The sequence below is a fragment of the Knufia obscura genome, assembly GCF_036327395.1.
Source record: "Knufia obscura strain CCFEE 5817 isolate CBS 148926 chromosome Unknown scaffold_6, whole genome shotgun sequence".
NCBI lineage: Eukaryota > Fungi > Ascomycota > Eurotiomycetes > Chaetothyriales > Trichomeriaceae > Knufia > Knufia obscura.
Window position 1 is genome coordinate 236,673 of NW_027042692.1, and position 22,580 is coordinate 259,252.

Genomic DNA, 22,580 nt, shown 5'->3' on the forward strand with positions numbered 1-22,580 from the left:
ATGTTCTGCAGCTCGTCCGAAGATGGGCGCAATGAAACAGCACTTCTAGCTTCGCCTAGACGGGAAGAATTTAAGTATGCACCTATGTGGCCTACAGCGCCCCATGGTGTGCCTATATGGTTTGAGCGTTGGCTGAGTGGAGTGCCCGATGACATACTCATATATCTTTTGAAGCATAACTGGATTGTGCATAGCGAATTGTTGGAACGAGAGCCTCTGCTAAAACTGACATTAAGGGGTAGCTCATGTGGCCTGGAGACGCTTGCGCTTCTTTGGCCGCGATACATGTCGGAGATTCAAGAAGACATGATGTGTGCTCTACTGGCTTATGCTATTGCTCAGAGCAAATACCAGACGGTGGAGTTCTTCGTTTGGTATAGCCTGCAGTATCGAGACAGCCGTCTCGCGAACGCTATGCGATTGGTGTTTAGTAACAGTGTTGAGTTCAACGATCGAGATAGTGATCATACGGTGCGTTTGAATCAAGCGCTAGAGCTCTACGCAAAGTCTGCGTTGCATTTCTCGGACTCAGCTTTGATGAGGTGGATCCAATGCCATACGGCTGTCCGGGTCGGGCCCGTGGAGGCAGACAGAGCCTACCATGAATTGTCAGAGACAGGATCAGACGCGAACTTTGCGCTCAATTTCCCGGCAGGGTATATTGAGGTAGCTGTTGAGTCGGATTACAATGGATTCAGTGTTGTGGGTAAGAGATGGGTTGTATCCAAAACCATACTATTCGCCCTCTATGGCTGGAGTTTCAGATCGAATCGACGGAAGAGGAAGCCGTATTGAGATGCTGATATGGCATACACGGGTATTGCCTGGTGTCTCATCACTGACAAAGCAGAAAGTCAAGGGTATGGCGAGGGAGGGAACGTCCCCAACTCTGTAGGACGGCCTCGACATGTGATACAATGGGTTCGAGGCCATGAAGCGAGCTGAATGTCTGTCAGCTTAACAGGATCTGCATGCAAGCTGTCAGACATTGCTATCGTCGCCAGAGTCATGAAATCCCGCGTAGCGAGACCGTAGAGACCTGGATCAGCTCAAACCACCGGAGTAGATCTTTTCTTCGAGACGAGACTGCCCCTGCTCGCCGGTGACCATAAGCGACGAGCATACGCAGCACAGGTGTCGAGTGGATACAGCTGTCGAGCTAATAGTGATGCGCGCCAATAGGGACCGAAGCTCCATATATTGTAACCTACAAGAGTTCTGACGACGGCCCCTCTCTGACTCCCCCGCGGAATATTGAGCTGGCCGCTCGCGTCAACTCCGGGGGCACGCCAGTACATTGTAAAGAGCCATTAGCAGAGATACACCCATTGATATACTGAGACCGGTTCGCGAGTTTGCGAGACGCCAACAAGACTTCGATCCCGCATCAGGGGGGTATGCCAGTTCCTGTTATCGTGCGGACATGCGCCCACGTTGATATTCTAGACGGAGCGTGAAGAAGTCTTGGCAGACGTGATGCATAGTAGGTGTAGTGTCTTGCCGTACCGGATGTCCCTTGGACAACTTTTCCTCCGTCGTCACATCCATGCAGCACCGCGAGTGATTTGTGCCATCAGATATTGTTCGGCGACTGGGCGAGTCACCAAGCTATGAGCGCATTCTCGGGTACACCGGCGCCATCAAAGACACTTCTACGATTCCTCCGATCGCAATCACAGACATCCTGCCACCATCATCATCCCGCGAGAGCCGCCTCCCAAGAATGTCGCGATACTATCAGACACAGCTCACGACGTTATATCTCCTCGTCCCCCCGACAGTGCTACGGCAGCCCTCGCTCCTACATAGATGATATCTTCACGCGCAATCGGGAGAAGTGCAAAGCCCTTCCTGCTCCGAAAGCCCATCCATCTCACAGCCATGTCTACTCGAGTAGATACTCCTCCAGCGACACCTCTCCTACTCGCTACGAGCGTCCCTCCCTCTGGCAACGTATCTTCCACCGCCGGCGGATACGAGAAGAGAAGAAGGAGTACAAGGAAAATGCCAAACCCCTGCCCGACTTATCCTTCTCGGGCAACGGATCCTACGAAGAAACATCAGCACAACTCTTCAACCTATCACGAGCCCTATCACGCAACCCAGCAGGCACAGAACTCAAGCTGCGCTGCACAGAATTCGACAGCAACGGTCGCGTAACCCTCGTCTCCGGCGAATTTAAGAAGTCAGAACTGATAGCAAAGTACGGCCTGTTACCACGAGATCTACGGAAGATAGACAGCAGTGTTCTACCCCATATCCTCGTCAGACCGACCGCCATCCTCATAAACCTCCTACACCTGCGAGTCCTAATTCAATCCGATCGAGTCCTAGTCTTCGACGCCTACGGCAGCACAGACAGCTACACCCAATCCCTCTTCATGTACGATCTCGAAGGCAAACTCCGCCAAAAAGCATCTACCAACGCCGACCCCTCAAACCCTGACAAGCACAACCACCTCCCCTACGAGTTCCGTGCTCTCGAAGCAGTCCTCATCTCCGTCACAAGCGGCCTCGAAGCAGAGTTCGCACTGGTCCGAGAACCAGTCACGCATATCCTCCGCGCACTAGAAGAAGACATCGACCGCGAGAAGTTACGGCATCTCCTGATACACAGCAAGAAACTCGGCACATTCGAGCAGAAGGCTCGACTCGTTCGGGATGCGATGGAGGAGTTACTCGAGGCAGATGATGACCTCGCGAGCATGTACCTCACCGAGCGGAAGAAGACGGGCAAACCAAGAGACGAGAATGAACACACTGAGATTGAGATGTTGCTCGAGTCATACCACAAGATATGTGATGAAGTTGTCGAGATAAGCGGGAACTTGATCAGTAATATCAGGAATACGGAAGAGGTGGTCAAGGCGATATTGGACGCGAATCGGAATCAGCTTATGCTGTTTGAGATCAAGGTGTCGATTGCTACATTGGGTCTTGCGGGCGGCACACTGATCGCGGGCTTCTACGGCATGAATCTGGAGAACTTCATCGAGGAGACGAACTGGGGATTCGCAGCCGTTACTGGTTCGAGTGCGATATTCAGTGCGTGGTTGTGTGTCTATGGACTGAAGAAGTTGCGCAAGGTCCAGAAGGTGCGTATGTGGGGTGAAAGTGGTATGGAGTCGTTTAGTGCTGCTTCAGCTGGTCGAAGTGCAACGGCGAGATTAGAAGCCATGGGTGGCGGCCCGCGCAACTGGCGGACTGAGGCACTGGAGGCGTTGGCTATGGGCGAGGAGCGCAAGAGAAAGCTCGAAAGTCGATACGGTACGGCTGCTGGACGTCTGCTGGCAGGTGCTGGGACTGGACCTGTCCTATGGCCTGGTATGGAAGGGTTGGGATTGCACAAGCTGAATACAAAGGCTACATCAGAGGTTGAAGACACGAATTCCGACGCTGATGATTCAGGTTCCAGCTCAAGCCTAAGAGAGAAACCTAGCACAGTCAGGGTCAAGGACGACACAGCCATCGGGCTGAAACCGAAGAAAGAATGAATCACAATACTCAACTCAACTCATAATACAAGACATGACCGATCAGGTGGCATTCTGCGAGCGTTCAAGCGTTGAGGTAAACGGCATATGAGAAGATAGTCAGCAAGGAGTTCTGGTATACTGGCAAGGTTATGATACTAGAAGTGTAGAACAGAAATATTATTTTAATGCTCTATGTTGGTGGTTCAGCGCCATTTGTGATTGACACCGTTTCAGAGCGTGAGCTACAGAACATTCGGGTAACATGGGATAACATAGGAGGAGCAAGGCGAGGCATGCTGTGCATCCTATATAGACAGCCAGCACAGCACAGCACAGCAAGCAGCTCGGGTGGTGAAGGATGACCTGGAAGCTTACAGTAACTCACAACTTACAGTAGGAGAAAGAAGTGACCTGGAGCTCACAGTATACTCTGGGAAAGGAGCGATTCGGGGTTGAACAGCTGAGTGAGGGAGTTTTAGTGACGGATTCCTTGGTGAGGAGAGAACGATCGACGGGTTCCTCGAGGTCTGGATGGCAAGAGCAGCGCTGAGTTGCGCGACGTTGGTGAGGACGTTGCGATCAAGGTTGGGTAATTATCCGGACTAGGTAGGTGTCACTGAGTCGAGCTGTCGAAGTGCGGGTTTGTGAGGAAGGGGCCGATATGATGTGATGAATTAGAATCGGGAAAGGTACTATGAGCGTGAGGCAGGCGCGACAAGGTATAGCTCAAGTTTGGCTTGGGGCAGGTACCGCTTATTCGAGAATAGGAAGGCGGGTGCATGGCAGGGACTGAGAAGGGTTGATGGGATGGCTAGACTATGCGGGAGCGAGCAAGATATATGTGGGTGATCCGAGTTTGCGTACCCCCTGTCTATCTAGGTCGAAAGATCATGGCAGATGTTGCTGGGGTCGACGCCTTCGATCGAGCCACGGCACGGAGCCCTTGACGATGAATAGCTCTCCGGGCTCGGGTACTACGAGTAGCAAGCAGAACAAACGTACCAAAAGCAAGCAAGCACAACCCAAACAGAACACCCATCCTCTTCCTCAAAGTCCCGCTCAAGGCGGCAACAATGATGAAAAGTAAAACAGTGCATCCATCAAAAGGCGGCAGTGTAAGGCCATCAACAGAGCGACAACCCTCCATGTGCAAGCACAGCGGGAGCGTCATCAACAACAAAAAAGTGATTTTGGAGTCGGTCAGGATCTCCGTTGCATTTTATGCAACAAATGAAGTGCAATGGATGGCGAACGAGACGAAGAGAAACCGAGGGTGCGATACAGACGCCAGTCCAGGGAGACTCTCAAGTGGTTTGCCAGGCCGGCTCGCTTCGACATGCAAGGCGTGTCTACTAAGCATCTCGTCTGTGGTTGAAGGAAGGAAGAGAGAAGAGTCTGAGAGGATTTGGAGGGAGGAGGAGTTTAAGTAGGCGAGGTTTGTGCCAAGGTTGGACTTGGAGGGTAGGCATGTGTTGGACTTTGAGTTTGAGCAGGTTCTGGTACGGTGTTTGGAGGAGTTTGTGGAGTGATGCAGCCAATGTGAGCGGGCGGAGATTGCGATGGCATGTGAGTTTGAGTTCCCAGAAATATTGGTAGGAGGCTGGGGAGGGGATTAGCGGGCGATCATTATCTGACAGGATGAATGTGATTGGATAGGAGCGGCGCGGCATGCGAAAAGTATTGGAGGTGAGCGACAGACATGTGCTCACGACATAAACTAGAGCTAAACCAGAAAGTCATACCGCCTGATTGCCAGATCCAAACAGGAATGGTGAAATGGAACAGCTTCTGGTAGTAGCTAGTGTACTTCTGCCACTCAACGAGACTCTATTGTAGCTGAGTCGCTATGAAGAGGCTCGTATGAACAGAAAGATGCCACAATGAGAGCAGTTCACAACTTGGCATTCCTGGGTAGAGTTCGTCAGGATGCAGGCACGACAGAAGGTATACAAGCAGAGAACGAGGAGAGTAGAAACAGGATACGAGTAGGATGGCGGATGTAAGCCGATTTGGTAGATACGATCCATATATGGTACCTGGATATCTCGAGAGACGCTCCAACGCTCAGCATAGTACACGTAGAGCTCGCTTTCCTTGCCAGACCACTACCAATCATCATCGTCGTCCTTCTCATCATCTGCATGAATGTTAGCACATGTTTCCCAAACCACACATCCTCGCTCAAAGATAACTTACCAGAGCCACTAACTTTCTGCTTCCTCTTCTGCAACGCAGCCTGCAAAGCTCCCGCAAGACCAGCTTCAGGAGGCGCAGGTGCACCACCCGGTGGAGGCGGAGCGGCACTCTCAGCGCCAGGAACGGCAGCAGCACTTCTATCTCGCTTCTCGGTATCCTTGACTTTGCGTAGGCCTCCAGCACCTGAACCTCGAATCGAAGCCAGGAGATCGCCTCTATCGCCTCCGACACTAGGTAGAGGAGGTGGATTTGCTGCGCCAGGAGGTAATGGTGGAGGCGGAGGTCCGCCTGCGCCCGAAGGTGGCATCGGAGGAGGAGGCGGTGGACCACTTGAAGACATGGGTGGCATAGGAGGTGGAGGTGGAGGGCCAGCGGATGTCGGTGGCATTGGTGGCGGTGGAGGCGGGAGATTGTTCGCTGTAGGTGGAGGAGGAATGGGGCGATTGTTCGTCGGCGGTAGTGGCGGTGGTACAGGCGCAGCATTTGTTCTGCTGGGTGGCGGAGGCGGAACAGCACCACGAGATGGCGCGGTGGTATCTCTGCTCGGTGGTGGAGGAGGTACAGGACCTCGACTAGGTGGTGGCTGAGGTGCCGAGGATTGTCGTTGACCAGTGAATGGAGGTGGTGCTCGGAACACTTGACCTGGTATCTCGTCGTCTGCCTCTTTCGGTGGACGAGGTGGAGGAGGTGGACCGGGATTAGCGAGTGCAGCTCCTGACGAGGCTCGTGGGCGGGTCGGAATGTCTTTGGCAAACTTGCCAGCGTCTGCTAGTGGTGGAGGCACTCTGAAGCCGCGTGGTTGCGGAGTAGATGGCGGTGACGGGGTAGGTACTGGCGACGGCTCTCTGGGTGGTGAGGGTGGTCGGCCCGGTGCTGCCTTTCTTGATGGCGGAGGAGCTGGAGGCGGACCTCGCCTGCTTGATGTTGTGGTGCCTGTGTTGTCTGGAGTCAAGCGTTGGGCGGCTGGCGGACCGGGGGGTGGAGGAGGTGGGGGAGCCCGGCCAGAGTTCTGTTGAGGTAAAGCAGATGCAATTCCACTTGCCATTTCTTCGGCTTGTTTTTGCTGGACATATGAGCGGATGAAATCAGCGTTCTGTGCAATTTGGTCTTCAGTGATGCCCATTTGTACCAGCTCATCCAAGATTGGACGCCACGTAGGGTCAGTCAGATCAATTTGACCACTGCTCTGTGGTCTGCTACCGCCGATTCCTGTTGGTATGGAGCTGTACACGGGCTGCGGCGCACTCATCTGAGGCTGCGGCGGAGTCGGGTTCGAACTGTTTCTGTTCCTCCCAAACAGACCTCCTAGTCTACTATGGCTCTTATGTCCTCCACCTCCATTCATATGGGCGACCTGAGCACCTCCAGCTGCAGAACCGAAAGGCGTCCTCTGAGTAGCTTTACTCGCGTTCTTCTCGCGTTCGTCCATCTTCTTCTTGAACTGCTTGGCCTCCTTCTCATCCATGAAGCTCAGGGCGGCCATACATTGCTCCAGCTCAAACGAGTGAAAGAAGGTGCGATCCTGGTTATACTGGAAGGTATCATAGATCTCCTGGTCCCATATTACACCGCGGTTAGCAGGTGAAATGTCGACCATTTTGATCCAGAAGGTGTTGCCGACAAGGTCGTTGGAGAGTACAGCTGCCCCCTGGAGGCCGGTGTATATCCATCTTGACTGTCCTGGCTTTGCGATATAGAGCCGGGCTACAGCGACTGCTTGGATCTTGTTGCTGGCTTTGGGTACCAGCCGCTTGACGTTCTCTTTATCATGGTCGGAGAGGACTGATGGCATCGTGAAGGTGACTTTGAAGTAGTAGGGGCGGCAGGTCAATGGTTCTGCAACAGCATGTCGTTTCAGAAATTGAATGGGATATCTCGCGGTTATTGGATGGTGAAAATGATAATGCCTGGAAAGCGAATGGGAGGCTGACGAAGAGGAAGAGGATCGACAAGGATGATGCCAGGCCTGCGGCATAGAGGGTCTGTAACCAGGCAAGTCCAACGGGTGTTGATGCCTGGAAATGGAGGAGCAGGAGAAGCACGTGGCCACTAAAGTTGGCTTGAGATGGCTGCGCCTGCGGGCGCTGCTGCGAGGACCCCCACCAACCACGTCATCGAGAAAACAAACAGGAAGGTGCGACATCATGAGCACGAGGAAGGCAAACAGGATGATATATGCTGGCAAGGCCTGCCGCTGAACTCTTCCATCTTGACATTTCGAAATTGAGAACCGCTTCACACCTCAAATTCATCCAAAGATCCGTCAGAACATCCATCAAGATGCCAGCCCACTCATCTGAAGAGACAGCCCCCTCAAACCTCACAGACAAGATCGCCCAGGACTCCAAGGATTCAAATGCCTCGGACCACCCCCTCCACGATGAGAACAAAGGTGCAGTCGAGCAAGCATTCAACACCGGTCGTGCAGGTGGTCCTCAGAAGCCAGATAGTAAGCAGGCCGACCGTCTACCTATGTTCATGCGGCAGAAACTAATGCAACCCAAAAGACATGCCGGAGGCGAAGAGCAAGGACGAGCTGAAGGCTAAGGCGGCTGAGATGAATAAATGAGGAGAGTAGCCGGCATAAAACGATGGTGTACAACCTTATGTCATGATGAGGGAGCATTTCTGGCAGTCCAGATGCATATATACTGAATGAAGAAATGATTGCTTCACCATAATTTGATTGATCTATGAGTGTAAGATAGACAGGACGATCTTCCCTGTGCACGACTGGCATCCAGTCATACAGAATTCGAGGTACTGAGGAATTGAACGGTACATGAACGTTGATTGCGGCTGCGATAGGCGTGATTTGAATTGGTCCAGGTGTCTACTCAGAATCAGTTTCGTCACCTGGTTTTGTCCCTTGGTTGCCTCGCCCCTTTCCAATTCATTCCACTCACACCATATCAGATCAATCACAGAGTATACCTAAAGAACGGACTCTTGTCGCCCAGATCCAACAGCTCCTGCTCGGTATACATCGCCCGAACCTCCTCATCCGTCTTCCCCTCCATGAACTTATCCCGCTTCTCGTTCTCCTTTCTGAAAGCCACCCTCAGCACATACGCCATACCGATTGCGACAAGGCAGATACCCAAGCCTGTTCCGAAGCCCGTAGGATATCTGGGTGCCTGGGCCGCAAGGAAGATATTGCTGCCAGCTATGCCTCCAAGATTCCCTATACTGATGAGTAATGCCATACCCACTGCACGCTTGGAGGATGGTGCAAGGTTATTGCCGACGAGGCAGACGATGGAGACGAAGGGGCTGTACAGCCCTGCCGCGACGAGAAAGAGGAAAAAGTACGAGGCACCAGGGATGTCGGGGTACCGGCGGGTAATGAGCATGCCGAGCAAGCCAACGCAGGCGACTGAGAAACCTAGCATGATGAATGGTGTGCGTTGTTGGACACGTTCGGAGAAGTCTGAAATCAGAGGTGAGTGTGAAGCGTTTAGGGTGATGGATTGGTACTTACGAGCAACAACAAGCACACAGATGACGGCAAAGACATAAACCGGGATCGTCATTAGCTGTGCTTTGGCAGCGGTATAGCCCAGATCCTGGACAATGGTTGGAACGGTTGCCGTGAAGCTGTTCTCATGTTAGTTAATGTGATGAATTTTTGTGGAAGAAAACGACAAGACGTACCCATATGTCCCGATGGAGTTTGCCCAGAACATCACGACAGCGGCCCAAATTTTCCACTCTGAAAGAGCAGCCTTGATATGGCGCCACCCGATTCGATCGCTGTTCGTAACGCGTCCATGACCCGAACCTGTCTCCAAGGCAAGACGGTTGACGATGAATTCCTTCTCGTGCTTGGTGAGGAATTTGGCCGTCTCAGGACTATCTGGGAGGATGAAGTAGAGTATGAAGGAGAAGGCGACAGGGACAATTCCTTCGAGGGTGAAGATCCACTGCCAACCTTGTCGACCACCGATGCCATCCATAAACTGGATGCCGTATGCTAGAAGGCCGGAGAAGGCCCCAGACATAGACGCTGCAGCGTAGAAGATGGCCATGCGTTGCATCACCTCATACCTCTTATACCAGATCGTCAATAGGTAGGTTGCAGCTGGGAAAAAGCCACACTCCGCCACCCCTAAGAATACGCGAGCGATGACGAGGCCTTCATATGTGTGGACCAGGCCCATGAGGGTCATCACGAGTCCCTTCACGACGTTAGTCTCAGCTTCTCCGAGATTTTGAATCCAAAGTAAACATACCCAGCTGAAGAGCAAGATCGTGATCCAGATGGAAGGCCGGAGGAGTTTGAGTATGATGTTACTCGGAACCTCGAGCAGACAGTATGGCGGAAAGAAGGCAGTCAAAGCGATGTTGTATTGAAGTCCAACAAGCTTGAGGTCCTTGCTCATGCCAGCAATTTTCGCGTTACCGATATTGCTTCGGTCGATGAAGGCCATGCTGTATGCCATTAGTGAGGTCCGTAGGCTTAGCGAATTGACTCACAGGTAGAGGAATGTCAGCAATGGAATGAGCCGGTAGTCGACCTTCCTCAGGATCCTCTTCTGCTCAGCGGCATCAAGCTCAACCGTATCCTTAATCTCCTCGGCGGCGAGACCAACTTCGACTGTGCGAAGACCACCGAGAGCATCAGCTTCGGCATCTTGGGCGCTCCATTTCCTATGGTGAGACTGGTAGTCGCCAGTCTCGAGATGCTTTTCGCCAACGGAGGATAATCTTTTGCTTGCCATAGCGAATACTGACACCGAATGAGCTGGACAGCAGAGATGTGGTAGACACGAAGCTGCCGGGTCATGGTTATAAGCAACTCATGTTGTGCGAGAGGAGCTTGTACTGGCGCGCCTAAATGCTGGAAGCGAGTGTCCGTCCACATAGCTGCGACGCTGCGCGAGTAGGGTTCTAGAACGGCCAGAATTACTGCAGCTGTCTGCATACTATTGCTGACCTTGTGGTGCATGGCCAATAGGACTGCTAGTATACTTAGCTGGGTTGCTGCTCGGCAGAAGATAGACTGAGATACCGAGGACAGACAGTGATGGAAAGGATCAGGTGAGAGAGCTCATTTGCCGGCAATGCATAAGCGAGGAAATCATGTACTGAATCAAGGCAGGAGCGGTGGAGTTCCTTCGAGTCCGGGGATGCAGCTGGGGAAATTGGGAAGGCGTGGCATTGGCAATCGCGGCGTATCGGCTACGGAGAGCGCGGAACTGTGCCGGTGGATCGAGCACAGATCATAATATCTGGTGCAAACACCACTTTGGGAGATGCCGCCTCGTTATGCCTGACCAAGCACTTTGCTTAGTAGTCAGACGCAACGCGATAGCTTTGTTGGACCTTAGCACCTCATTGTCTTCTGTCGCTAGCAGGTGCGAAGAATCGTAGTGGCGCGTTGACTTCCCAACACGGTCGAGGTTTCAATCGAGGCTTTGCCATACAATATAAAAGAGGTTGCTAAGCTCTCAAATCAAGCAGTTTAGCTTGACAGACTTGTTCGTGGCCAAGTGTCGTAAAAGCTTTTTTATGTCCGGAGTCGTTCTACGCTAGCGTGTTCACTACTGTACGCCGCAGGCGGAAAGTTTAAGCGGCGGGCCTCGGTTCATAAAGCAAAGCAGCGCAACGGCAGAAGAAGCTGAACCATGCACGGCCAAGCTCGTCGGTCATTCTCAATGCTCATACACGGAGAGAGGACAAAATTTTTCACCATGCGCTCTCAGTTGTGCATATTCTCTGTTGGGTTTCAGGTAGCATATTCATGCATACAGGAAGACAAAGGCGCTCCGTCGGAAGTGAACCGAGAGCACCGTTGCGATGAATCCAAGCGCACAGTTTCCGCGATTGACTAGTCTAGTCGTGCTTTTGCCTTGTAAGGACGACAGCGATGTCAAGCACCGGATCAGGCTATGGGTACAGTACCGGATCATTAATATCTAGACGTTACTAACATCGCCTTCTCCAATGACCCAGTTTCATTCCTCTTTCAAGTCTTTGATTTCCAGCTCGGTGAGCTTAGCGGACTTTTCTTTCCTGGTCCGCTCCTGCTTCTCCTCCTTGGTCCGCTCCCATGCCTCTTCAGCCTCTGCCTTCGCTTTCTGTTCGTCCACTTCTTCAAGAGCTGGGTCAAAACGAGGTGTGAAATTGCCTTCTCGCCAGTCTGGATAATTGCTGTCACAATACTGTGTGAGCAGCTCAGGATCCTCCTGGTGATCTGTCCATGGTCTTCTTGGTTCAGTTGGCATCGTCGCTACTGAGTGGAGGAAGGGACTTTTGGCTGAATATAAATGGTTTGCAGGGTATTTTCCTTTGGCTTTAACAGTTTGGTGATGGTTCGTGGTTCAAAGCAGAGATCCTCTCGCATGTGGTTGACCCTTCTCGTATCTACTAGCAATCACTGTTATTGGGACTCAAGATCGATGCGTTTTGAGACATGTATCCGGGCCAAGAGACAACTCTCTTGTTCTCCAGATTCAGCTGCCGCATTTCAGAATGAGACTGTTCCACGATCGGTCTTGAATAATCGGCCCACTGTCATCAAAAGCTGCGCAAGACATCATGTTGAAGGTCGGGAGTGCACCCGAACACAGGTTGCTCATACGCAGCTGGGCTCGGGAGCGTTGCTCACTCCGATTATATACTGATACATGGCTGAACTTGGTGCCCACTCCTAGCTGTTGGATGCTGGATCAGCAGCAATCAATGCGTCCAGCCTGGCTTGCTCCGCCCTCAAGTTCTTCAACTGTGCCGTGAGGTCTTCTAGCTCAATATTCTGTGGTGTCGCACTAGAGAAAGTTTTCAACACATTGTCGAGGTGTGCAGTGGGTAAAGGAAACCTCGCTGACAATGCTTGAGCACGTGGCAAGTAGGGCAATAAATCCGTGCCCCAATCAGCTAGCACGGTTTCCTCCCCTTCCCAGGTCCTGTCCCTGCCGTCCACGTCCATGTAGTTGACGCGGATAAATGGTGTTGCAACGCTGGTCGGATCTTCAGGCAGCCTCTGCACTTTTGTCTGCAATCTCTCTAGAAATGGTTTCATCCCTTGGTTAGTCACCTGTGTTTTCACAGCAAAGTCCATCTGAGCTACAGCCTCTCTGTATATATGGGCCTGATCCCATTTCTTTATTGGACGCAGCTTGTGGTCAGCACACTACTCGAGCATGTAGCCGCGTATGAAATGAGCAGTCGCCATCTCTGATTCGGATAGTCTGGACAAGGAGCGCGCGGATACGTTGATCCAGCGATTTCCTTCTGCCATAGCAAAGAACGCATGATGCACCAGCTCCCATAGAGGCCCGTTATGAGTGAGTGTATACCGAAAGGCATGGAATGCCATCTGCTCTATGATGCACAAGATGCGAGTTGTAGCAAGCCTTACGTAGGCGAGTTGGTTGCTTGTCCACTCGGAGTTGCTGAGTTCTTTCGGAACCCAGTCCAATGGCAGCCCGTATGCCCGGTCGGTCATGATGGCGCCTTGAACTAGAACCAACAAACAGGCCTCATGCACACGCCCTTCTTCATTAAGCCTCAGAGATTCTTGCAGTAGCGAGGAGGCTTGCTTGAAGGCGGCTATGTCACCTGGATGGTCTTTTAGTTTCAACTCGAAATGTCCAGACTGTTCTGTCTTCAGCGTCAGATTCTGGCACTGCACTTCAACGCCATCGGAGCGTAGAGACTCAATGACAGGTGAGATTTCGCTGGCGAACTGATTCTTGAATCGGCCATGGGTCGGCTTGTTACTGATACCAGATGATATGCTTTGGGATACCTTTGGGGCGGCCTTCAACCAAAATATCAATGTCATTAGTAGCTGGTAATTGTATGGAACCAAGAAGACCCCTTGCATATTGATGTCAGCAATAGACCGTGTCGTCCGACGGTTCTTATGGAAGAGACCTAGACCGAGATGAACTGTAGGGCGCCCCTCGGGCAGAATCGTAGACCAATTGGGAGATATGCGATATTGGAAGAGGTTGGGCAGTTCGTCCAACCAGTAACGGATCTCCTTGAGATAGCATTGGACCTCTAACCATAAACAACTCTGCGCAATCAGTCATATGACGCGTTGTCTGAGGTATTGGTTGACGTGTAGCGCGGAGCTTGGGAAGAAGCGCTTGATGTTTAGATGGGGATTTGGGGGTAAGTACGGGCAATCAGGCGCTTCGATTACATACGATAGGATCTGATCCAGGACCTCGACGGGCAAGTCGGGCAGGTGTAGGGACTGGTGCTCCGTCTTTGCCTGAACACATCGTCCATCAAACGACGCATACTCCGAAGCTTTGCGCTTCGAAACCATTGCAGACCTGGCTCTGATGTAGGTGTTATGGCTGTCAGAGCTACTTGGGCTAATCAGAGCATTGAGGATGAGTTTGCTGGTAACAACAACAGAACTTGTAAAGAACTCGACGAGCAGGCGAAGGAAGCGGACGAGCCAATAAGAGTGACACGGGCTCCGACCGGACAAACAGACTGGCCGAATTTATGCTTCCGAATCGTTAGGTGCGACGAGCCTTAGGCTTGGTGTCAAGATTAAATGCCGCTTTCGACTTCGCCGGCCGTATTGCATGCTTGCCTCACCAAAATCATGAAACTTCAGTCATTTACAACTCGTTTATTTAGGTACTAAAGTAAAGAATACTTAGTGGTTTGGTAATAAATAGTATACTAGAGATAATAATCATATAGGTTTCAGTATAGTTATTTCTATAGGGTAGGGAGATACGAAGTCTTAAAGTTACTAATACGGAGATATTATACTTTAAGTACTAATCTAACCACGAATTTAAGAGTACCTCTCTTTAGATCTTACTACCGCTATACCTACACAAAGAATTTTCTTTATATCATACGATTGACTTTTAGCGTACGAAAGCGAAAGGTTTATATAGATATAAGTAAGAATAGCCTTAGTATATACTATATAAGTTAATCGGCCTCCTATACTACTATAATAACGTATTATAAGGCTAGTATCTCTACGTAACTAGTAAAGGTATAAGTAGAACCTTAGTAGTTCTACTTAAGTAAGCTAAGTAGGATATAGGGTTAGTAAGTATTTAATATAAGGTTAAGTCATATATAAGTAGTATTCTAGTATAACTTAAATTAACTATAAAGACTATAGAACTATATATAAGAGGCCTATATCTATATACTTATAAGTCCTTAGTTCTTAATTAGCTTAATTACTTATAATTAATATAATTAGTACTAATTGTACTAATTACCTTTAATTTTACTAATTACTCTTATCGGTTACGTAATCCTATTATCTTATCTTTATATACTAGGCTTTCTTACTTAATCTACTTATATATATATTAACTATACTATAATATATAAATAACTTACTAGCTATTCGGTTATACTTCTTAAATTAAAATAAAGAGCTTTTAGATTAACCGCTAGTATCTTAATTAAGAAGATATTAAAAAGTATTAGATCGTAATATATTTAATAGATTAACTCTATACTAAAAGTCCCTACTTAGTTGGAATACTAACGACTAAAGTAGATTACTAATAGAAGTTAAATACTCTATATATACTACTAGATAAATCTCTCTTTTAAGGTATAGAAGATAAGACTATTATAGCTTTACCGCTATCTCTTAAATTAGCTAGCTTCTAGCGAGTACTAAAGTAGTTTATTCGTCTCGTCTCTAATCCCTAGTAGCGACGATACTAGATCTTTTAGGTTAAATACTATATAGGTTAGAAGATATTCGTCCTTATTCCGTACGAGCTTAGCTTATAATAGAATATTCTAGAGTTTAGTACGATACGAGACAAGATTAAGATACCGGCTGTTAAACTACGTACTTAACTTACTGTTTTTACCTTAGCTTATTAACGCGACGCTAAACTAGATACGAAATAGAAATATTTTATATAAAGAACTATACTATATAAAGCAAAGCGATATTAGACGTTCTACTAGTATAGAAGGTACTAGGGATATACCCTCTTATCTATTATTATAGCAGACCTTTAGCGACGCCGTATTAAGTATCTATAGGACTTTCTTACTATTTTAGCTAACTACTATACCTATAGTAGGCGGCGTAACGAGAAAGTACTAGAATAGTATAATAGTATTAGCCTAGGACTATTCTTATTCGTTTAAGTACTTCTTAATAAAGAAATTCTAGTTAACTAGAAACACACTAGTAGGGCATTTCGTTAGGGCTTCGCTGTATTCTTTTACTAATAGATATTTAACGCTATACAACCCCTAATAGGAATAGATACTCCTACTTTCCTTAAATATCACCGCTTCACGAATATATAGTTATATAAGAAAGGAATAGCGACTATAAGATATCTATAGCGGATTATAGATACTTTAGATATCGGTAATACGGAAGTAAGATATTAATTCCCTACCTACAAAAGCTCTATACGGTCGTGCGATAGCCTACGGATATGTTTAGAATAACTTACTTAGAGGATAGCATCGTCGCACCTCTTGTTAGCTAGTTGGCTAGGTCGCTTTATATCGGATATAAAGGTAAGAGATAATTCGGCGGTTCTAGACGAGTTTATAATGGCTATAGCTAAAGAAGTGGCTCGTGCCTAGAGTAAAAGACGTAGGCTCGTTATTAGTGAGCTTCTAAGTCATAGCACTGGTTATGGGCTCTTTATCGCACCGGACCTACGTAATCTACCTCGCTATGTCTTTACCTTATAGTATAATGCCTTAGGTTCACCTTTCCGAGATATTTAAGAGCCAGTCGATAAACACGTGTCGCTGGAGCTTAACGTAGAGGTAGAACTCAGTGGCCGAGGACTTCCGCGACTGAGAACTAAGAGATAGATCAATGGACTCTGCTTCTTCAGTTAAATAGCGGAATAAAAGGTTGTCTTTCCGTGGCCAGATTCGTTCCTATAGATTGTTCTTGGGGAATATAATAATATCGTAGCTTTACGATTACCTAAATCGAGTAGGGTATCGTCCTAGTAAATATAGCGATACCTAAGTGAATTTATACTAACTCGCTATATAAACCGTCTTATCTAGCGCCGGAAGCGATGGTAACGGTGTATGCGTTTACCTATATCTAAGTAGCCGCCACGTAATGCAGGTATCCGTGAGCTCTAACTGCGGGTACTCGATAGTTCACCCCAGAACCGGTCAGCCTAAGACCTCGTATTATCATCACGGAAGGGGCTTGTTGCTTGATGAACAAGAATACTATACTAGCAAGCATACATCCAGTTCGCACGTTTGATTTGCACAGGATCGATTTTCCTACTTAGGCGTCGGACATGCGACAACGTCGAAAGGCTTACCTCACCACTTTCTCCAAATCTAAGCTTTTATTCATTGCATGGTGGCCTAATGCTCCACAAATTCGCTGTCCAGCTCCAGTACTTATGCAGTTGGTCACAGATGCGGGTGTGTCCAACCTTCATAGCCGTGACACCCGGTTCGGATCTCTCCAAGACGAACACAAGCCGGCACTAGTCTGAGTATATAGCTCAACTGGCATCAGTCGACTCGGACCTTCGTCTGTCTCTTCCCACACCCCAACCCAGCAAATATCGTAACTCGATAACTCGTTTGAGAGCAATGTCTTCGCAAGTCCCGATCCCACGATCGGCTCCCCTTCATTTACCAACATTCTCCTCCAACGGACGAGCTATCGACCTCGAAGGCAATGCCCCTCCAGAGCGTGCTGCTGGAATTGAGGACATTCCACCTAACGGCGGTTACGGCTGGTGGTGTGTTGCTGCCTGTTTTGTGCTAAATGCATGCGCTTGGGGAATAAATAGTGTGAGTTGTTGGCGCTAACGAAAGAGCCGTCACCAAATGTTATGGATGGGGCGAGTTTGTAGAGGCATAGACAGGAATAAAAATCACAAAACCTTATACTTACTAACAAGCAGAATCTTCTTAGGCCTTTGGTGTCTTTCTGGCCTTCTACCTCGCAAACGATACCTTTCCTGGCGCCACACACTTCGGTTTCGCCTTCATCGGCGGCCTCTCGATTTCCCAGGCCTTGCTTATCTCGCCCCTAGTCAATATAACAACTCGTTTGTGGGGAACACGAATCACTCTTCTTATCGGTGTCTTCTTCCTAAGCCTCGGCCTCCTCGGCGCCTCCTTCGCCACTACATTTTACCAGCTACTCCTCGCCCAGGGCATCGCATTCGGCTATGGCATGGGCTTCCTCTACGTGGGTTCCCTAAGCGTCATTCCGCAATGGTTTGGCCGTTCCCGCAGCCTTGCAATGGGCATTGCCGCCTCCGGTGCAGGGTTTGGCGGGCTGGCATATAACTTGTCTACACAGGCGCTAATTGAGGCCGTTGGGCTGGCATGGACGTTTCGGATTCTCGCTGCATCAGCGTTCGCAGCGAACACTCTCAGTGCACTCGTGATACGTGATCGCAACAAGCACGTGAAGCCGAGGCAAACGGCTTTCGATCTGCGCCTCTTCACCCGCCCTGAGATCCTGCTGATTGTGGGATGGGGATGTATGAGTGAACTGGGTTATATCGTGCTCTACTACTCTCTTCCCAATTACGCCGCATCAGTGGGTCTCTCTCCGTCCCAAGGTTCTGTTGCTGGCGCCCTCTTCAGTCTCGGGCTTGCTATTGGCCGTCCCGTCATCGGGTTCTGCAGCGACAGGGTAGGTCGCATCACCATGGCAATGCTGATGACTGCTTTCTGCGGGTTGCTGTGTCTGTTTGTGTGGACATTCGCGATTAGTTATGCCGTGGTGCTACTTTTCGCCATTATGGCAGGAACAGTAGCTGGTACTTTTTGGTCCACGATAGCACCTGTTGGGGTGGAAGTTGTAGGGCTGAAGGAATTGCCTCCAGCGTTGAGCATGACTTGGATATTACTGGTGTTGCCTTGTACTTGTGAGTTTATCGTCTCTTGACTAACCCCTATCGAGAAAAAGGCTAACACAGCATCACAGTCGCTCAACCTATTGCTGTCAAATTGATCTCAGGAACAGGGAATGCCACCCCTTGGCTACGCCCACAACTTTTCGTCGGCTTTATGTTCCTTGGAGCTGCATTATGCACACTAGGCCTGAGGTCGTGGAAGGTGGTCTCAAACATAAGAAAGCGGGAGCAGGAAATCACCCTCGACGACACTGGTGCTGATGGAGGCCCTCGCATGGAGCTGTGGGCGAATCGCAGCCTTGTCAGGCGGCTGATTGGACACTTGCAGGCGGCTTTATCAATGGAACGAGTATAGATAACATCCATGACTGAGGCGAGCGACTGCATGCTTGACGACGGCTCCGGCACCACCGCAGAATCAAGTCATTGCGATGCTCTACGGACAAAGCAGCACAGCCGAGGCGATGTTCGTACTGTCAAGCTCACCGTATGCCAATTCAGCATAAATAGGGCGGTCTAGAGCTCGGTGACATTCGAAGAACAGGCTGGAATATCAAGATAGCCGACCTGCCGATCTTTTTCGCATTGGGGGCGCCCCAGTACCTTGTATTAGAAGAGTGATTCATCCGATATTTCGTGAGCCTTACTTGGTCCTCAATATGAAGGGCTGCGACTCCGGCACGGGCGTACTGAGTTACAGTTCTCGCCACCACGATAGGCCCACCGTAACCAGTATCGGCATCTGCTATTAATGGTATCGATGGATTGAGTAAGACTATCATCTCGGCATTGTCGTGCATGTCGTTGAGCGTTGCCAGGCCTAGATCGGTCCAACCTAGCCTTGACATTGATGTTCCTGCACCAGTCTAGATGATGACATTAGTGTACTCAAAATAGTTTACTCGGTATTAAATCTGTCCTTACCATATACAAAGCATCAAAACCAGCAGCAAGAGCCAAGCGCGCTGTGAAGCCATCATAAACACCAGGACACACAACGAGATTTGACGGGTCCTTCAATAGCTGTCTCAATCGCTTTCCGCCACTCAATGGAGAGCTTGCAGGTGTGTTTGTCCCATAGATCGGCTTTTCCGTTAGGGAACTCATGGACCCAAGACACTAGATCGCATAGGCACACACAGCCTATAGCAAGAATCTCGTGAGCATAATTTGTCTTTAATAATGGCTCTCTCTTTTCAGACATAGTTGTTGAACGCCCCGCGAGCGGTATGGATTGGCATGGTCTTGCACCGCTTCGAACTCGCCTTCTTTGAACCGCAATCCAGGAAATCAGAAGTAAGATCGCACCAGCATACGCAAGCGTTCGGCCCGTATTCATTCCCGTTTGAGTTGTCGCCTTCGCAGCATTGGAGCTTCCCCTTGCCATTAGCGCAACGCCAGCAATGATGACGCAGTGTAGCGCAAGCTCAATGGCAACACCGATCTTGAGCGCATTTTTCTGCTGGCGTATACTCGGAAGATAAGATCGCGCCTCGCCGGTGAACCCTGCAATCGCGAGCAGAAGTGGTGAAAGACCGATTGAGTTGACGATCGCGCCTGCTGTGGATGTGTGGTTCTGGTTTGCAACTGCGAGGCCGTCGGCGGTGACGCGGAGGACAATGAAGATGTAAAGATAGAGATGGGCGACTAAGGATGGTCGGCCATGTTTCTTGAGGGTGTAAGTAGTTATAGGGAGGAGAAGGATGTAGATTATTAGCTCGACGAGCGAGAGAATTGCTTTGGGGGACCAGGACATGGTTGTCTAATACAAATTTGTTTCTTTCAGAACTGTGACAGGTGAAAGTGTTATGAGGCCGGTGTCTCCACGTGACCAGTAATGGTACGAGTAGAACCTCTATGGTTCTACTTAAGTAAGCTAAGTAGGATATTAGGCTAGTGAGTATTTAATATAAGGTCGGGTTATACATAGGTAGGGGGTCTAGTATAACTTAGGTTAACTATAGGACTATAAACTGTACTAAAGAAGAGTCGTAATCTATATACTTATTCCTATAGTCCTAAATAAAAAGTCTTAGCTTAGTATACTAGTATACCGGTATATTAGTATAGCGAGTATACTAATATACTATAGAACTAGTATACTAGGAATTCCCTTTCCTAGAAGTTATATAACACCCTTAGTGTTCTATACGTACTAGGCTTTCTTAAGAGACTTACTTATATCCTACCCGTAGCCGTCCTATAGCTATAGTTCGTAACACTTTCCCCTCTTTAGCCTACTTACGTCCACGTAAGTATATAACTTAGTATATCTCGTATCGCGTCTTATTTTCCTTCTTATTATAGCTTATAATATCGTAGTATTATATTCTTAAGTCTAGGTAAAAACGATCCTTAAAACCCGAGCGTCCTAAATCTAAGCGTAACCTCGAAATTTACTGAGCTATCGCTATTACTAGAAACGAAGTTATAGTATCGTATTCGGCGTATATTAGTAATAACGTCGTATATTATTACAATAGAAAGTAGTTAGTAAAGTGTGCTAAGTGCGTACTATACTAGTAGTCGTATAATAAAACTTTTGCGTTAAAAGAGTTCCGAAAAGTAGGAGAGCTTAAAAAAGCTAAGTAATAAAAGCGTCGCGAGAAGTTAAAGTAGCTAGCTAAGCTGCGTACTACTATATTAGGTATACACTAGGTATTAGCGAAGGCTTAAGTAGAGCTAGCGGCTACTAAAATAAATTTAGCCGAAGCCGAGGAAGAGGTGGTACGTATCGATGAGATAATCGCTTACTTAGATAATATCTCCTTTAGAATATTAAAGCGCGAGATACAGGCGCTTAGTATATTTAATTCTTTGCCTAATAAGTAGGAAATTACTCTAGGTAATTAGGACTTTATATAGAATAGCGCCTCTTTAGTTTAGTAGGTAGACTTAGGTAGTTTATTTAGTAGATAGGAGTCGTTATCTCAACTATAACCCTATAGTTACTTTTCTACCTAGTCCAGTCCCTACGAATAGACAATCGCCATTTGCGTGTACCTAGTATTTATTTATTCTAATATCGTATAGTATAATCCTTGACTTTACTAGTTTTTTCTTATTATAGTCGACTTAGTGCTTTACCGGTCGTTTCCTAGGTTTAGTTACGTTAATCCACTTAAAATAGTATATTCGGAGTTCTGTAATTATATCTAGGTCTAAGTATTCCTTTAGTTTCTATATATTATCCGAGTCGTTATAATCTATCTATTTAATTAGATATAACTTCTTTCCCTTTTCCTATCTTATGCCTAGAACGGTTTTAATGTCGTACACCTATATCTCGGTTTCTTTATCTAGCGGTAGTAACTCTTAAGTTTTAACGTTATTAGGTGCTTTCTCTAAAAGTGCTATATAGAACACGGGGTATATCCTTATATCTTTAGGTAATACTAGTCTATACGTTACTAGTCCTAATTTCTTCTTAATTCTAAATAGTCCGAGTTTCTTAAAGTCTAACTTATCGCTTAGTCTTCTGGTCTTAATATTTCGTTGTAGGAGATAGGTTATACCCCCCTCTTTAAAGTCTAGTCCCTTAGATCTTTCTTTATTTACGAATTTAGCTATTCTTTTAGCTAGAAATACTAATTCTGCTAATAATTCCTCGTAAAGTTCCTTAAGTTTAGTAACTTTCACGGTAGCTTATTAGGCGGTAAGGCGAACATTTAGCGGTTCTTATTAAATATTTAGATAGAATCCGTAGTTAGTATAGAATAATAATATTCTAGTAGTAACCTTAGAGTTATTATAAGCGAGCTATACTAAAGGCAATAGTTCTACCTAGCCGTCCTACTCGTGATTAACGTACGCTCTAAGGTATTATTTTAGGGTTTAGTTAGTTCGTTCTGTTTATCTATTAGTCTAGGGGTAAAACGCAGTTAATATCTTGTTTTTACTTCCTAGTTAGTCTATTAACGATTACTAAAACCTTAATTTAAAGAGCTTATCTTGATCGGTCACTAGTCTCGATAGTATCTCGTAAGACGTAAACACGTGTCTTATAAATATATACGCTAGTTCTTTTACCTTTATAGTTTCTTTAGTAGGTATAAAGTAGGTGTATTTA

General features: G+C 48.0%; 9 protein-coding genes across 9 annotated transcripts; 4 read left to right on the forward strand and 5 right to left on the reverse strand.

Moving 5' to 3' along the window:
• Positions 1-285: 285 nt before the first annotated feature.
• PMZ80_005585 (uncharacterized protein) lies at positions 286-795 on the forward strand (the record flags this gene model as incomplete). Its single annotated transcript, XM_064874004.1, has 1 exon — positions 286-795. One exon carries the CDS (start codon positions 286-288, stop codon positions 793-795), a length of 510 nt encoding a protein of 169 aa, XP_064729726.1.
• Positions 796-1,610: 815 nt separating this feature from the next.
• On the forward strand, positions 1,611-3,494 carry MRS2 (magnesium ion transporter; the record flags this gene model as incomplete). The annotated part of the gene is made up of 1 exon (XM_064874005.1): positions 1,611-3,494. The coding sequence occupies one exon, from the start codon at positions 1,611-1,613 to the stop codon at positions 3,492-3,494; it is 1,884 nt and encodes a 627-aa protein (XP_064729727.1).
• A 2,087-nt stretch (positions 3,495-5,581) lies between these two features.
• On the reverse strand, positions 5,582-7,464 carry PMZ80_005587 (uncharacterized protein; the record flags this gene model as incomplete). Its single annotated transcript, XM_064874006.1, has 2 exons — positions 5,582-5,613; positions 5,673-7,464. The coding sequence occupies 2 exons, from the start codon at positions 7,462-7,464 to the stop codon at positions 5,582-5,584; spliced, it is 1,824 nt and encodes a 607-aa protein (XP_064729728.1).
• A 488-nt stretch (positions 7,465-7,952) lies between these two features.
• PMZ80_005588 (uncharacterized protein) lies at positions 7,953-8,241 on the forward strand (the record flags this gene model as incomplete). The annotated part of the gene is made up of 2 exons (XM_064874007.1): positions 7,953-8,121; positions 8,180-8,241. The coding sequence occupies 2 exons, from the start codon at positions 7,953-7,955 to the stop codon at positions 8,239-8,241; spliced, it is 231 nt and encodes a 76-aa protein (XP_064729729.1).
• Positions 8,242-8,593: 352 nt separating this feature from the next.
• Positions 8,594-10,393, reverse strand: PMZ80_005589 (uncharacterized protein; the record flags this gene model as incomplete). Its single annotated transcript, XM_064874008.1, has 5 exons — positions 8,594-9,102; positions 9,154-9,269; positions 9,327-9,850; positions 9,905-10,103; positions 10,149-10,393. 5 exons carry the CDS (start codon positions 10,391-10,393, stop codon positions 8,594-8,596), a joined length of 1,593 nt encoding a protein of 530 aa, XP_064729730.1.
• A 1,236-nt stretch (positions 10,394-11,629) lies between these two features.
• On the reverse strand, positions 11,630-11,899 carry PMZ80_005590 (uncharacterized protein; the record flags this gene model as incomplete). Its single annotated transcript, XM_064874009.1, has 1 exon — positions 11,630-11,899. One exon carries the CDS (start codon positions 11,897-11,899, stop codon positions 11,630-11,632), a length of 270 nt encoding a protein of 89 aa, XP_064729731.1.
• A 425-nt stretch (positions 11,900-12,324) lies between these two features.
• Positions 12,325-12,732, reverse strand: PMZ80_005591 (uncharacterized protein; the record flags this gene model as incomplete). Its single annotated transcript, XM_064874010.1, has 1 exon — positions 12,325-12,732. The coding sequence occupies one exon, from the start codon at positions 12,730-12,732 to the stop codon at positions 12,325-12,327; it is 408 nt and encodes a 135-aa protein (XP_064729732.1).
• Positions 12,733-12,804: 72 nt separating this feature from the next.
• Positions 12,805-13,500, reverse strand: PMZ80_005592 (uncharacterized protein; the record flags this gene model as incomplete). Its single annotated transcript, XM_064874011.1, has 1 exon — positions 12,805-13,500. The coding sequence occupies one exon, from the start codon at positions 13,498-13,500 to the stop codon at positions 12,805-12,807; it is 696 nt and encodes a 231-aa protein (XP_064729733.1).
• Positions 13,501-17,228: 3,728 nt separating this feature from the next.
• Positions 17,229-18,866, forward strand: PMZ80_005593 (uncharacterized protein; the record flags this gene model as incomplete). The annotated part of the gene is made up of 3 exons (XM_064874012.1): positions 17,229-17,432; positions 17,557-18,415; positions 18,583-18,866. 3 exons carry the CDS (start codon positions 17,229-17,231, stop codon positions 18,864-18,866), a joined length of 1,347 nt encoding a protein of 448 aa, XP_064729734.1.
• Positions 18,867-22,580: the final 3,714 nt, after the last annotated feature.